The sequence below is a fragment of the Lutra lutra genome, chromosome 10, assembly GCF_902655055.1.
Source record: "Lutra lutra chromosome 10, mLutLut1.2, whole genome shotgun sequence".
In the NCBI taxonomy this organism is placed as follows: Eukaryota; Metazoa; Chordata; class Mammalia; order Carnivora; family Mustelidae; genus Lutra; species Lutra lutra.
The window spans coordinates 59,218,352-59,232,089 of record NC_062287.1 but is presented as its reverse complement, the minus strand read 5'-3'; the positions used below and the strand labels follow the sequence as shown (position 1 = coordinate 59,232,089).

At 38.8% G+C, this 13,738-nt stretch overlaps 2 protein-coding genes across 2 annotated transcripts; one reads left to right on the top strand and one right to left on the bottom strand.

The window, feature by feature from the left end:
• Positions 1 to 4,082: 4,082 nt before the first annotated feature.
• LOC125079598 (olfactory receptor 51A7-like) lies at positions 4,083 to 5,018 on the top strand. Its single transcript, XM_047693364.1, has one exon. It carries the CDS (start codon positions 4,083 to 4,085, stop codon positions 5,016 to 5,018), a length of 936 nt encoding a protein of 311 aa, XP_047549320.1.
• A 7,242-nt stretch (positions 5,019 to 12,260) lies between these two features.
• On the bottom strand, positions 12,261 to 13,262 carry LOC125110295 (olfactory receptor 51T1). The gene has a single exon (XM_047747409.1). The coding sequence runs from the start codon at positions 13,242 to 13,244 to the stop codon at positions 12,261 to 12,263; it is 984 nt and encodes a 327-aa protein (XP_047603365.1). The 5' UTR covers positions 13,245 to 13,262.
• Positions 13,263 to 13,738: the final 476 nt, after the last annotated feature.

Genomic DNA, 13,738 nt, shown 5'->3' with positions numbered 1-13,738 from the left:
AACACTATTATCTTAACTAACTTGAATTTAAATTAAAAAAAAAAAAATTACCTGCCTAAGCAAAGAATGGGAAGGCAGATATCCCAGGTTGAGTCAGACCATGGGTAACAGAGTCTCAGCTGTTAGACTAGAATCACAGAAAGGGCTTTAGTCTTGGCAGAAAGAGCAGCTGAGATGACACTATGGTTTCAGTTAATGGAAGAACTTTGGAACAGGGGCCAGAGGGCAACCAAGTTAAATAAAATGAGTCACAGGAGATTGGAAAGGAAGTAATTAATATAAGCAGCAGTAGAAAGTAGTGCTTGGCATCTGGCAGGAAAATAAGACATACTTGGGTTTGAATTCCAGTCTTACCCCTTACTAGCTGTTTCTTTGTTTCCTAATTCATAAAATAGATAATAACAGTACTTGCCTTATAGGGTTGCTCTGAAAATTAAATAATGTACATAAAGAGTTTAAGATACCATTTGTCTAAGAGGAAGTATTTCTGAATGTTAGTTCTTATTAGTAATAACATTTAGGACGTTCTCTCAAGACAGTTAATTTACTGAGGAAATATTTTAGTAATGTCTCTATGTGAGGCACTGTACTTGACAAACAAATGTACTGGGCCCTTTTTGACAATAACTATTGTTGTAGGATTTCTCTGCCTTTATTGCCTGCAGGTCTTGGTCACACCACTTTGAAGCATGAAGAAGTAGGTGAGACAAAGTGTGGTGGGCAGCAAAGCAAAGTTTACTGAGCAATAGTACAAAATTCCCAAAGAGGGAGGGGACCTGAGAGCATTGTCCTAGGCGTTTCTAAGTGTAGGGCTTTTTATGAGCTCTTTTGCAGAATTGTTTTAAGCAATCAGGGTGTGCTGAGTGGTGCCAATCAGAGATTTGGTCACTTATCTATCTGTCTACCTATTAGGTTACTGTCCATGTGCTGATGGTCTTTTTTTGGCTGACATCTGGGGGCTTATGTCTTAATTGCCCATGATACTGACAGATGCTTTTTGGTTAATTGTCTTATTTTAGGACATCTTGTAGAAGTCATTTCTGCAAAGCTGAAGTTTTGGGGAACCTGGCTAAGTTAGAGAAAGTTTGGGGAAGTTAGGGCATAAGGTGGTGCAGGAGTACTTAGAAAACAGGACCATGCATGCACCTTGTCTTGAGTCAATGAAGCTTGTGCTTCTTTTAGGGCAGAGACTTTCACATTATAATGAAGTGGAGGAAGTTGGGAGAAGGAGAGGAGAAGAGCATTGGGGGAACCTTGAGAGACTGTGGACTCTGAGAAACAAACTGAGGGTTTGGGAGGGGAGACAGGTGGGGAGCTGGGTGAGCCTGGTGGTGGGTATTAAGGAGGACATGGATTTCATGGAGCACTGGGTGTGATGCATAAACAATGAATCTTGGAACACTGAAAAAATAAAATAAAGTTTAAAAAAAATAATGAAGTGGAGGTTAAAGGTCAGAGGACAGGAAGGGCCTACGGGCATCCTATGAGAGCTGGTATAAAGTGATTGGGCTTCTTATCTTGGGTGAGGAAGTCAGGCCTTGCTCTGTTTTGAAATAGCCCTACTGAGTTTTATCATTGGCAGATCCTCTCTGGTATGGTCAGGCTATTTCCTGGCCTCAGAGAGCCTGTTGGTTTTTATATTATTCCCTTTGTTCCCTTAAAGGCATTAACTACTGAGGTTTTTGCATTTCTTTGTAATTCTGACAACTTTTAGGAAGTTCTGCAAGAAGTGTGCTTGGGCAATTGGGGTGTAGATCACGAAAATAGCTGGGGGCCTAAAATGACTTCTCCAGTGTCCTGAAAGCCACATCTTGTCTTTTCTGCTTAGAGTTTGAATCAATGTCATTTGAATCAAGCTTTTTCATTTATGCCATGCTTCCTATCTCATGTTAATAAGTTTAAAAACTGAATACATCACAAGGAAATTGCATTCTGATGGAAGACATATAAAAATTAGTGTTGGGAATAAGTAATATAAATGGCAAGTAAGGTTGAAGCCTTGAATTTTATTGCATCCCAGTTCTAGTGCCCTATAGAGTTACCTCCAGAGCTATGTTAATCAACATAAGTCATTTCAATTTCATTTCTGACAAAATTGCATCAGATGAGAAATAAAAGGTCAACAGAGATTGTTGATAGCAAAATCCAGCAAGAAGAACCAACTGTAAAACAGTAAAGGCAAAAGCAGGATATTTAACAGAAAAATATTTAGGGGCATAAGCACTTTGTGAGTGAAAGGAATTGGTCACTGTAATATTGTGATTTATAATAAATATATGGTCCTCATGCAGGTTTTTGGCCCTGATTTTCCTTGGAATTTGCTGTGTGATGAGAGGGATAAAGTTGTCTTTTCTCGTGTTAATGTGGTAACTTCTGCACCTCACCTAAGATTGGGGGCTGTTGTCTGGAGAATCAACCAGGTGATAGGAGGGTTGAAACTTTTAGTCCCATCCCCTGACCTCCTGGGAGAAGAGAGGAAGATGAACTAATTGAAAAGCTTGTGTTTCTGATTCCTAATAGACGAGAGTGCTCTGACAAAGCCCAGGCTTCTCAATAAAACCCTCCCTTCTCTAGGCAAAGGGGTAGAAACCATATGTTCTATGTGCCTTGGAATCCCATTGTCCCAGATTTACCTAATTCCTTAAAGAAAGAGAAAACTCTCAAAGGTACATATATAGTGAGCTCAGTTGTCTATTAAAACAAACAAGCTACAGTTGTAGAACATCTATTTACCTTATGGTGTCAGGAAAAAAAAAAAAAAAAGGATCCAGAGAGAACCAGTCTCCCTCATCACCAACATACTGTGTCTCTCACCTTGCCACCCACCATGGCTGTCCTATGTCCAGTTGGCTGAGTCACTTTGTGTTTATGAGAGTATATGTTGGCCTATAAAGTCTAAGAATCTCTCTCTACTCCCATGCACATGGATGGAGAGCACTGATACGGATTACTCATTTCTTTTTTTTTTTTTAAGATTTTATTTATTTATTTGACAGACAGAGATCACAAGTAGGCAGAGAGGCAGGCAGAGAGAGAGGGAGGAAGCAGGCTCCCTGCTGAGCAGAGAGCCCGATGCAGGGCTCCATCCCAGGACCCTGAGATCATGACCTGAGCCAAAGGCAGAGGCTTAACCCTCTGAGCCACTCAAGTGCCCCTGGATTACCCATTTTAAAGAACATTCTAGGGGCACCTGGGTAGCTCAGTTGCTAAGTTGCTGCCTTTGGCTCAAGTCATGATCCCAGGGTCCTGTGATGGAGCCCCGCATCGGTCTCCCTACTCAGCCCTCTCCCACTCCTTTTGCTTGTGTTCCCCCTCTCACTGTGTCTCTCCCTGTCAAATAAAAAAATAAAATCTTCAAAGAAAGAAAGAAAAAGCAAACATTCTGCTTCCATACAAGAAAATGGGATTTTTCACTATACTATAAGAGGTTAACAATCAAGCACACACGACCTATTTTCTGTCCTTTCTTTGTACCTCTTCTGGTGGAGAGCTTGTGAGTAATGTCAGCTTTAGAAGCTCAAGTCCCTGGCCTGAAAAACATTTGGAAGAAAGGACTATAGAAATTGGAGAAACCACTTAGTATCTCTTCTCTTAAAATCTACTTCCAACTGTTTCCAGTTTTTTGTTTTTTGTTTTTTTAATTCTAGGCTCACTCTGGGCCAAGCTAAAAGTGTTATCCTATGGTTCAGCCTAACTATGTAAAATTTTTCATTGGCTTGGGTTGGGGAGGTGCAAATCCTAATAAAAAAGGGAGAATTTGTTTGCAGGTCACTGCTCCTTATGTGGGTGGGGTGTTTGTTTGTTTGTTTGTTTGTTTGTTTTGAGGACTTTATGGAGAAACATGATTGGTCAAGGTAGTTCCTATATTCCTGCTTCTCCTTACCAATTAACATTATCTGACTCTATTATCAATAGCTTGTTCAGAAGAAAGACTTCATTCTTACATTTCTTGATATGAGTTTCAAAATTGCATTTCTTTGTGTCTCAGACAAAAGTGCTGAAAGGAGGGAAATTAACATAATAGACTTATGTTGATAGTATCATTTCAGGTCTGGGAATAAATACTTTCCAACTGATTCATCATGCACACTCTCAATTCCTCTAAAATTGAGATCGCCACCTTCTTCCTAATTGGAATCCCAGGACTGGAGCATGTTCACGTTTGGATCTCTGTCCCCATTTGCCTCATGTACCTAGTGGCCATCCTTGGCAACTGCACCATCCTCTTTGTTATCAGGACAGAGCCTTCACTCCATGCCCCCATGTGCTACTTCCTCTCCATGCTAGCTGTCTCTGACCTGGGCCTCTCCCTCTCATCCCTCCGTACTATGCTGAGGATCTTTGTTTTCAGTGCTACAGGAATTTCCCCAAATGCCTGCTTTGCTCAAGAATTCTTTATCCATGGATTCACAGATATGGAGTCTTCAGTGCTCTTGGTCATGTCTTTTGACCGTTTTTTGGCCATACGCAACCCTCTGAGATACAGCTCTATCCTCACCAATGCCAGAGTTGCCAAAATGGGCCTGGTGTTTCTCGTTAAAAGCATGCTCTTAGTGCTCCCATTTCCTTTCACTATCAAAAAACTGACATATCGTAGGAGAAGCCTACTTTCTCACTCTTATTGTCTGCACCAGGATGTCATGAAGCTGGCCTGCTCTAACAACACAGTCAACTTTTTCTATGGCTTCTTCGTTGCCCTCTGTATGATGTCAGACAGTGTGTTCATTGCTGTGTCCTACATATTCATCCCGAAGACTGTGATGGGCATTGGATCTCATAAGGAGAGGCTCAAGGCCCTCAACACCTGTGTCTCCCACATCTGTGCTGTGCTCATCTTCTATGTGCCCATCATTGCTTTGGCCTCCATGCACCGTTTTGGCAAGCACAAGTACCCAGTGGCCATGGTCCTCATTGCTGACATTTTCTTGCTAGTACCACCTCTGATGAACCCCATTGTATACTGTGTGAAGACACAGCAAATCCGTGAGAAGGTTTGGGGAAAACTAGGTCTAAAATGAAGGTATGGGAAAAGGTAAGAAAAGGTCAGCCAAGATAGGAGAATAAAATATTTCTAAGCAAAGTATTATGGATATTTATTCTTACCTTCCTTGATCATTCATATAATCACTACAACATATAGGCTGAGCACTGAGATCTATAAGCCTGGGACTCACATGGGCATTGACAGGTAAGTATGGAATAGATTTTGCAATACTATATTTTAAGTATTTTTACTTATTTATTTGACAGAGAGAGAAAAGTTTTGCAAATTATTAAAATCATGAATCAATATACTGATTTGGAATTTTAATTACACTATTTATTACAGCACCGGGATAAATACACAAGGGAGTAGAGCTTGTGCTCTCTTACAGAAAATGTATACTAGAGGAAGTGTAAGTTAAAGGATGTTAGCCCAATCCATTTACAAATTTTCTTTCAGGCAGCCTTCAGACATATATTTGTTGAGGGGTCTTCAGTCTATTTAATGCAAATTCTTGATTTCTCATTCCCCCTTCTTGCGTTCCAACTTTCACTGTGTCTCTGTCAAATAAATAAATAAAATCTTAAAAAAGAATATGACAATAAGATCTCTCATAATATTCTTTAAGACAGACCAGATTTTTTCTCCATATTACAACAGGTTTCCAAGAAATTATAGTTACTAAAAGGAGAACAGAGAGATCAGTCTGCTCTTGGTAGGAGACAGAAAAGCTAGTAGTTCAGTCATTTTTAAAACACTGACATTCTTTACTACTTTAAAATAATGGCTCTCATGCTTGTTTAAGCACTTAGTATTTTGAACTATGATATATGCAATAACACTAAAGAAGCTAGAAAAATTTTAAACTAGCAGAAAATGAACATATATTAAACAATATAAAATGGTATTCATACATATATGGTTTCATTTTTTTTAAATAGTCAACTAAAGTAGATTGGCTATCTCAGTATACTCTGTAAAATTTATTTGTTTCCTGTTTGCCTTTTATTGGTGAGTACTTCATAGAAGACAAAGATTTAAAACATAAAATTTAGAATAAGTCAACCAAAACCCTTTAAAAGTTTGTACTTAGGATTGGGGAAAAATCAATTTTGGTAATCAATTTCAATGTTTTATTGCCTCAGTTGAACTAAAAAATAATTAGTATTATTTGTTCCAAAGAACCATTTTGAAGAAGATGTTCTCTGATGAATAAATATTCATATACATTTTATGTCTCCAGGTGAGTTTACCTGAGTTCTTATTGTTCAATAGCTGACCCTGTCTAGATGCCCATAGTTTAGTCAAGACAAAGTTATGGGCTTCCTCCCAGGTTGTTTCCAGTTATGTTATTAGTTCACCTGTCTGTCTTTCTTACTTATTTCCTTTCCTTAAAGAAACTGCATACATCAAATTTGTTGGCCTATCTCCAGACTTATACACTGTATATAAATGACATCTGGATAGTAGTCTGACACATCTCCCAACTTGTTTAGATAAAAAGAACACACAGGCACACATACCAAAAAAACAAACAAACAAACAAACAAAAACCTTTGACAACTCAGAATATGATAATAAATTACAAGCACACAGAACATCTAGAATGATAAAAAACAAAACAAAACAAACAAACAAACTGTTGCAAAAATCAGTCAGGAGCCACTATAAATTTTAAATCAAAGAAGCTGCCCTGAGAAATGGTTCATATCCTGTTTAGGGATGAGAAAATGCGAATAGGTTGTCATAAGAGAAACAAGGAAGAATATCTATCCTCCATTCCTTAGTATTTGCTCTCAACACAGAAATTTGGATCTTTACAAGACAGAAAGTGCTCAAGTCATAAGGTATGAATAAGTGGTGGGGCACCTGGGTAGCTCAGTCATTAAGCATCTGCCTTCCACTCAGGTCATGATCCCAGGGTCCTGGGATCAAACCCCATGTTGGGTTCCCTACTTGGTGGAAGGCCTATTTCTCCCTCTCCCACTCTCCTTGCTTGTGTTCCCTCTCTTGCTTTGTCTCTCTCCATCAAATAAATAAATAAAATCTTCAAAAAAAAATGTTTTTCTGGATAAGAGTGAATAGGCTATAATCTGTTTTCCTCAATTATAAGAGAGGTTTAATGCATTTCCAACCATGGTTCCAGTGACATTTCATTTAGAATGTACCAAAATATTTCTAAGAAGAGATTTTTAAGTGTCAACTGGGAATATAAGAAAAACATAAATAGCAACTGTAAAAAAGTTTCCTAAGAGAGCAAAATTTATTAACCAGCTGTAAAATTATAGGGGCGCCTGGGTGACTCAGTGGGTTAAGCCTCTGACTTCGGCTCAGGTCATGACTTCAGGGTCCTAGGATTGAGATTGGGCTCTCTGCTCAGCATGGAGCCTGCTTCCCCTCTCTCTCTCTGCCTACCTGCCTCTCTGCCTATTTGTAATCACCCTCTCTGTCAAATAAATAAATAAAATCTTAAAAAATAAAATAGTGTGTAGTTTGCTCAACAAATCAATGGGAAGAACAAAGAAGAATAAACACACTGCAATATACTCTAAATGATATGAAAATAGTATATAATTAAGGAATATCAAAACCTTATCGAAAATAGATTCAAATAATAGTGGCAGAAAAAATTACGACCTACTTTAGAAACCATATTTGCGTGTGATCTTTTATTACACACAAAAATAAACTAAGATAAATTAAGAATTAAGTACAAAGATAATTTTTTTCAAGTTTTTATTTATGTTAATTAACATACTGTATAATCTGACATTCGCTAGGTACCAGACATACTTATTTGTATAAACTCAGTTAACTTTTGCAAGAACATGGGAAGTTAGATTTTATTACTTCCTCCTGTTTCATGGATTAAGAAGCTAAAGCTCTGAGAAGTGAAACAATTTTTCCAAAAAAACAGAACTATAAAGTGTTAGAAGCTTGAATCTAAATCCGGACAGTACATTTCCAGAGCCTACAACCTTATACAGTACACCAGATTAATTATTATTTTGCTTCTTTCTAAATTTAATAATTCACATTCTAGGAATCTAAGAACAGAATCAGAGGTGTGATCAAATACTTATTTATAATGTATATCAAGGATTATTTTCTATGATAAAAATGTTGTAAAGTACTGAAATATTAAGTAATAAATAACATAAACCATGATATACAAATAATATTAAATATTATTCACCTACACAACATAGCATCAACAACTAAGTGGCATTTCCTAAGTGTTGTATTAGATATTAAGGATTAAATGAAACTTAACTTTAGACGTGCTATTAAGGGGTTTACCGTCTGGTGGTGGGGAGACCAAGTAAATAATTAAATTCACTGAGTAACATATGGTAAGCTTAAGTACACATAAAAGAAAGCAAATAAAAGACTGGTAACTTGTCTATTTTAGTGAAGAATCAAAGGAGAGTGCTTCTTAGTGGAAGTAAAGTCTAATACAAAGTCTAATATAAAAATCTGATATATTATTAACAGGAAATGATAAATAATATCAAGCACATAAGATATACATTTGAGTATATACTTCTATCCTAGTTTAAAATGTATGTGTATGCAGGGATGACTTGGTGGCTCAGTTGAGCAGTCAACTATTGATTTCAGCTCTGTTCATGATCTCAGGGTCCTGGGATCAAGCTCTGAGTTGGACTCCATGCTCAATGGGGAGTCTGCTTGAGGATTCCCTCTCCTCTTCCCTCTGCCCCTGCCCCCTGCATATGCTCTCTCTCAAATAAATAAATAAATCTTTTTTTAAAAGTATGTCTGTGCACATATGTTGGTTATTTAAAAAAGATTCAGTTATATATCATAAAATCTCTCACTAGATTATGAATGATTTTTCTTATCAATCACAAAATTTTAATTATATATTATATATATAGGTGTGTATACTTATACATTTATAATTGGACATTTATAATCAGACATGATATTTATAATCAGAACAACCTCCAAATATATTAAATACATTCCTTGACAAATTCATGTCCTAGTAACAATTGTTATGGGGACTGTAAGGACCTATTTTATATTTCTATTTTAGCCAGAGGCTTCCATTGAAGTTAAACAATAACTTTGTTGTTTAACCCTTAAACAGTCCCTGCTCCCCTTCCCCCAGGGGACTTAAAAACAAGTCCCAGAAACCAGCTCCAGGTGTGGAGGCCAAGAAAAACAAGGCTGTACCCACCTCGGGTCTAGCCCTGATATAAGTACAGCCATCTTGGCAAAGCAAAAGCCGGCACCTTGCACTGTAAGAGTGGGTTAGCATAAGAATGGCCATCCTGAAGGCCGGGAAGCCATTTTACTGAGCGTCCCTAACCAGCCCACAGGGCGCACATAACTTGAGACAAGAGAAAGTAGCTAAAACCTGAAAAAACAACTTAATCATATACCACCAGGGTGGTTAGGTGGTGGTGCCACAGGGACCAAATGTTAAAGAAAAACAAATAGTTAACTTGCAGAGATCACAATCTTGCAAGACAGGAGCCTCCCTTGGTTTGCAAATGTCCTGGTGATTTACAACAAAAAGGCCATCTCTTCAATGGCCCAATTTCCAGAGACAAATGGCTCAGTGCCTCCAGGCCAAAGGTCGCCCTCCCCACCACAAAACTGTGGGAGGCTGAGGCAGAAGGAAATGTAGTTAAGGTGAAAGTTCTAAACCTAAATCTCACTTAACCGCCAGGGTGACACCGGGGTGGCAAAAAGTTAAACAAAGTTAAACTGTCAAAGTGGGGTGCAAGAGATGTATGTAGCCATGAAGAAGTGCCTTGAAAATGCTATATAAACCCTTGGCTTTGAATGCTCAGGGTCCTTGTTGAAACCCGCTACGCCGGACGGATACTTGGACCCCAGCAAGCTGGAAATAAACCTCTATATGTGACTTGCATTATCGAGAGTGTTCTCTGTCTAATTGAGGGGTGGTCGACTCCGTACCCTAACAGGATGAAGAACACTGATAAAAGCATTTTTGGTATGGAGCAGGTGAGTTGCCTTTTGAGCCAGATATGAAAAGCGCTTTTGGAATAATAAAAGATGAACACACATGCAGTAGACTGCCTTAAATATTGACCATCATGAAACTGGAAGAATGCTTACACATTTCTACAACTGTTCAGCTAAAACTCTTGGAATTTATAATTTTCTATACTCTAAAAAGGCCCTACATCCCTGGAGGCATTGCTCTATATTCAAGCACAGCTATATTTCTGAAGTGAAATGTACAGATGTTCACCCAATGTATAATAAATAATGACCATAAATACATTTGAGTCAGTTTATGTTAACTTTCGCTGCCAATAAGTTTTGGCCTCAAATTTAGGAATTAAAAAAAAAAAAAAGTTTTTCCAGATGTTTTTAAATTCATGAATTATAAATGGAGTTATTAACTTTTAGAAAGGTCTTCAAAAAAGCAATTGAAGCGGTGCCTGGGTGGCTCAGTGGGTTGGAGCCTCTGCCTTCGGCTCAGGTCATGATCCCAGGGTTATGGGATCGAGCCCCGCATCGGGCTCTCTGCTCAGCAAGAAGCCTGCTTCCTCCTCTCTCTCTCTGCCTGCCTCTCTGCCTACTTGTGATCTGTCAAATAAATAAATAAATAAAATCTTTAAAAAAAAAAAAAAAGCAATTGAAGAGCTATTGGTATTGGTAAGAACTTACAAGGAAAAGTCTGGATGGCTAGAGTAGGGGGTGGTCCTGCATGTCTACTCTGCCACAGGTTGATTCCAGGGTCAGAGACTGGTATTTCTTGGTTTGGGTAAAGTAAAATCACAGAATTGTCAGTGCTGAGCTGAACAGAAGGCCGAGCAAAAACACCAGAGTTTGGAAGTGGTATTCCCTGTCTGCCAGGAGTAAGAAGTTGATACGTGGAGAGGAGACAAGTGGCTTAGATCAGAATATGGGCTTGGTCTCCTGTGCTCAGATAGGAATTATCCTGAGTGGAACAAAGTTTCATAACTCCATGTGAAAGAAAGCGGGAAAATTCCCCAACATCCCATCAACTCTATAATGAGGTTACTTCTTGGCAAAACAAATACTGTTAAGAAAGGTAATCCAAAGATTTCCTACAAAGAAGCGTCAAAGTCACTGTGCAATTCTACAATGACAAGTGCACCAAAAGGTTGAGAAGCCCAATAGCTATGTAAAAAATTAACTACCCAAGAAACAATGGCAAATAGAAAAAAAAAGTGCTGTCCTGAGGCAGAGCTGACACAAAAGAGGGGCTGTAGAATCAGAATCAGAACTAGGCATAAAATTAGAATATCTAGGCAATAGGAAAAATAACGAAAGGCAATATGTGACTTTAGATATTGGACTCACTGGAAGTATAACAAGTAGCAATTCGTTCTGTGACAGTTTCATGTTTGCTAAGGAGAAAAAGGGTTCAAGAAAGGATAGAGGTTCAGGGAGTGCATCTGCAAGGAGATGGGCTCCCTGGAGGTGACTTCAGGAACTGAAACTAGTGTGCAAGAATTTCCTAGAGTTTTAAATTACAAATTGCAATGTGCATGTCTTTGCACACACATAACTCTTTCATTTACTAGCTTAAGAAAAAAAAAAAAATCTGGGATGTCCCCTGGGAAATTTAACCACAGAAATAAATAAATAAATAAATAAATAAATAAATAAATAAATAAAATTTTTTTGTCTTCTAAATGCAGACATACAACTATAAAATGACTATTAAAGAAAACTATAAATGACTATAAAACTATACCCATTTATTTTTGGTCTAAGAATTACCATTTTAAGAAGATAATTAAATTATTCAACTAGAATAAAATGATCTTACCGTGGGTTTTTTTTTTAAGATTTTATTTATTTATTTGACAGACAGATATCACAAGCACGCAGAGAGGCAGGCAGAGAGAGAGAGAGGGAAGCAGGCTTCCTGCTGAGCAGAGAGCCCAATGCGGGGCTCGATCCCAGGACCCTGAGATCATGACCCGAGCAGAAGGCAGAGGCTTTAACCCACTGAGCCACCCAGGCACTCCATCTTATTGTGTTTTTAATGTGCACAGGAGTTCCATGTAATTGTTTTAAATGTTTGAGGGGCACACACAATTAATTTGGTTTTGAACTGTAGTGTTTTTGTTAGTTTAGTTTTTGGTTTTGATTTTTTTTTTAACTCTTCAATAAGTTTAGGGGAAATGTATTCTCCTCTTTCTGTTCCAATGATTTAATCGAAACTGCCTTAGTAACCAAAATGCCTGAGGATGGCACAGACCCAAATTCCTTTCCTGCTTAAATATAATTTATCTCCCCTTCAATCCCACCATCCTCTAAGACCTCTCACACTGGGGCCCTGTGAGCCTTTAAACTGGAGCAGCTGGAGAATAGCCTGGCGGATCATCTTGGTCTTCAAGCTATAAATGATAGGGTTCAGTACAGATGGTAAGAGCAAGTAAACATTGGCCAGAATGCTACAGACCACTCTTGGGGTGGAGCTGAGAAGGCAGTATGTAAAGGGCAGGCTGATCATTGGCACATAGAAAACAGTGACAGCACAGATGTGACAGACACAAGTGCTGAGAGCTTTTTGTTGCTTCTTAGGGGCCACGATGCTCAAGATGGTTCGAAGAATCAGAACGTAGGAGAAAAGAATGAACAGTAAGCCCGTGCCAGTCAGGTAGAGCTGCAGAAACATGCCCAAAAAATTGCTGATCCAGGGGTTGGAATATGTGTATTTGATCATATCTGGGTGGTAGCAGAATGGGTGGGAAAGCTCTTTGCCTGCATGGAAAGATACGTTCTTCAAGGCTAGAACCATGGGAAAGGTGAAAACAACTTGCCGCAGGCAGATGACCAGTCCAATCAGCAAGATTATCATGTCTGTGAAGACAATGGCATACTTCAGTGGGTTACAGATAGCCATAAAGCGGTCAAAGGCCATGGCTACCAGCACTGAGGACTCCAGGATGGAGAAGCCATGCACAAAGAACATTTGAATGAGGCAAGCTTTCAAGCTAATCTCCCGAGTGTGAAACCAGAGAACCCCAAGCACAGTGGGAAGAGTTGAGATGGTCAGACAGAGATCAACGGTTGACAGCATGGAGAGGAAATAGTACATGGGCTTGTGGAGACTCTTCTCAATGATGATGACAAGCAGAATCATGCTATTTCCCAAGAGGGCAATGATGTAGAGACAGCAGACAGGGATGGAGATCCAGACGTGAGCAAGTTCCAGCCCAGGAAATGCAGTGAATAGGACATCTGGGGAAGATGATGTGGTGTTATTGAAAATTACCATGGTAGATTGAGAGCACACCCTAAAAAGAGAGACGACAAGGATAGTGTTTGTCATATTGATCCTTTTTTCAAACTCTATCTCTTTTATAAACTCTTTCCCATTGTTTTTCTATATTGGAAGCCTCTAGTCCAGTTATGGTACCTATCACATAATTCCACAGTATCTTGAAATTTTTCTTGTCAGAACCTGGTCCCATTTTCCTTCCTTTACCCTCTCCCAACTATAAGCATCAATCTGTTTAAACTCATCCCAACCCTACTGCCCAGTTTAGTCCTGAGGTTTGAAGTAGGAAATGTATATAGGCTTATGTCATATACATGCACACACACCAAAAAAACAACAACCACAATTAATGATTATGTCTTTGCAAACTGATGGGTCTTTGCCTTAAGTCTCCACGCTGTATAAACTGCTTAAGGAAAAATGGACAAGCACAAAAGACCCACTGGGCCTGTGTGATAGCATACTCCATAATGTCCTTGCTGGAAGCTGGT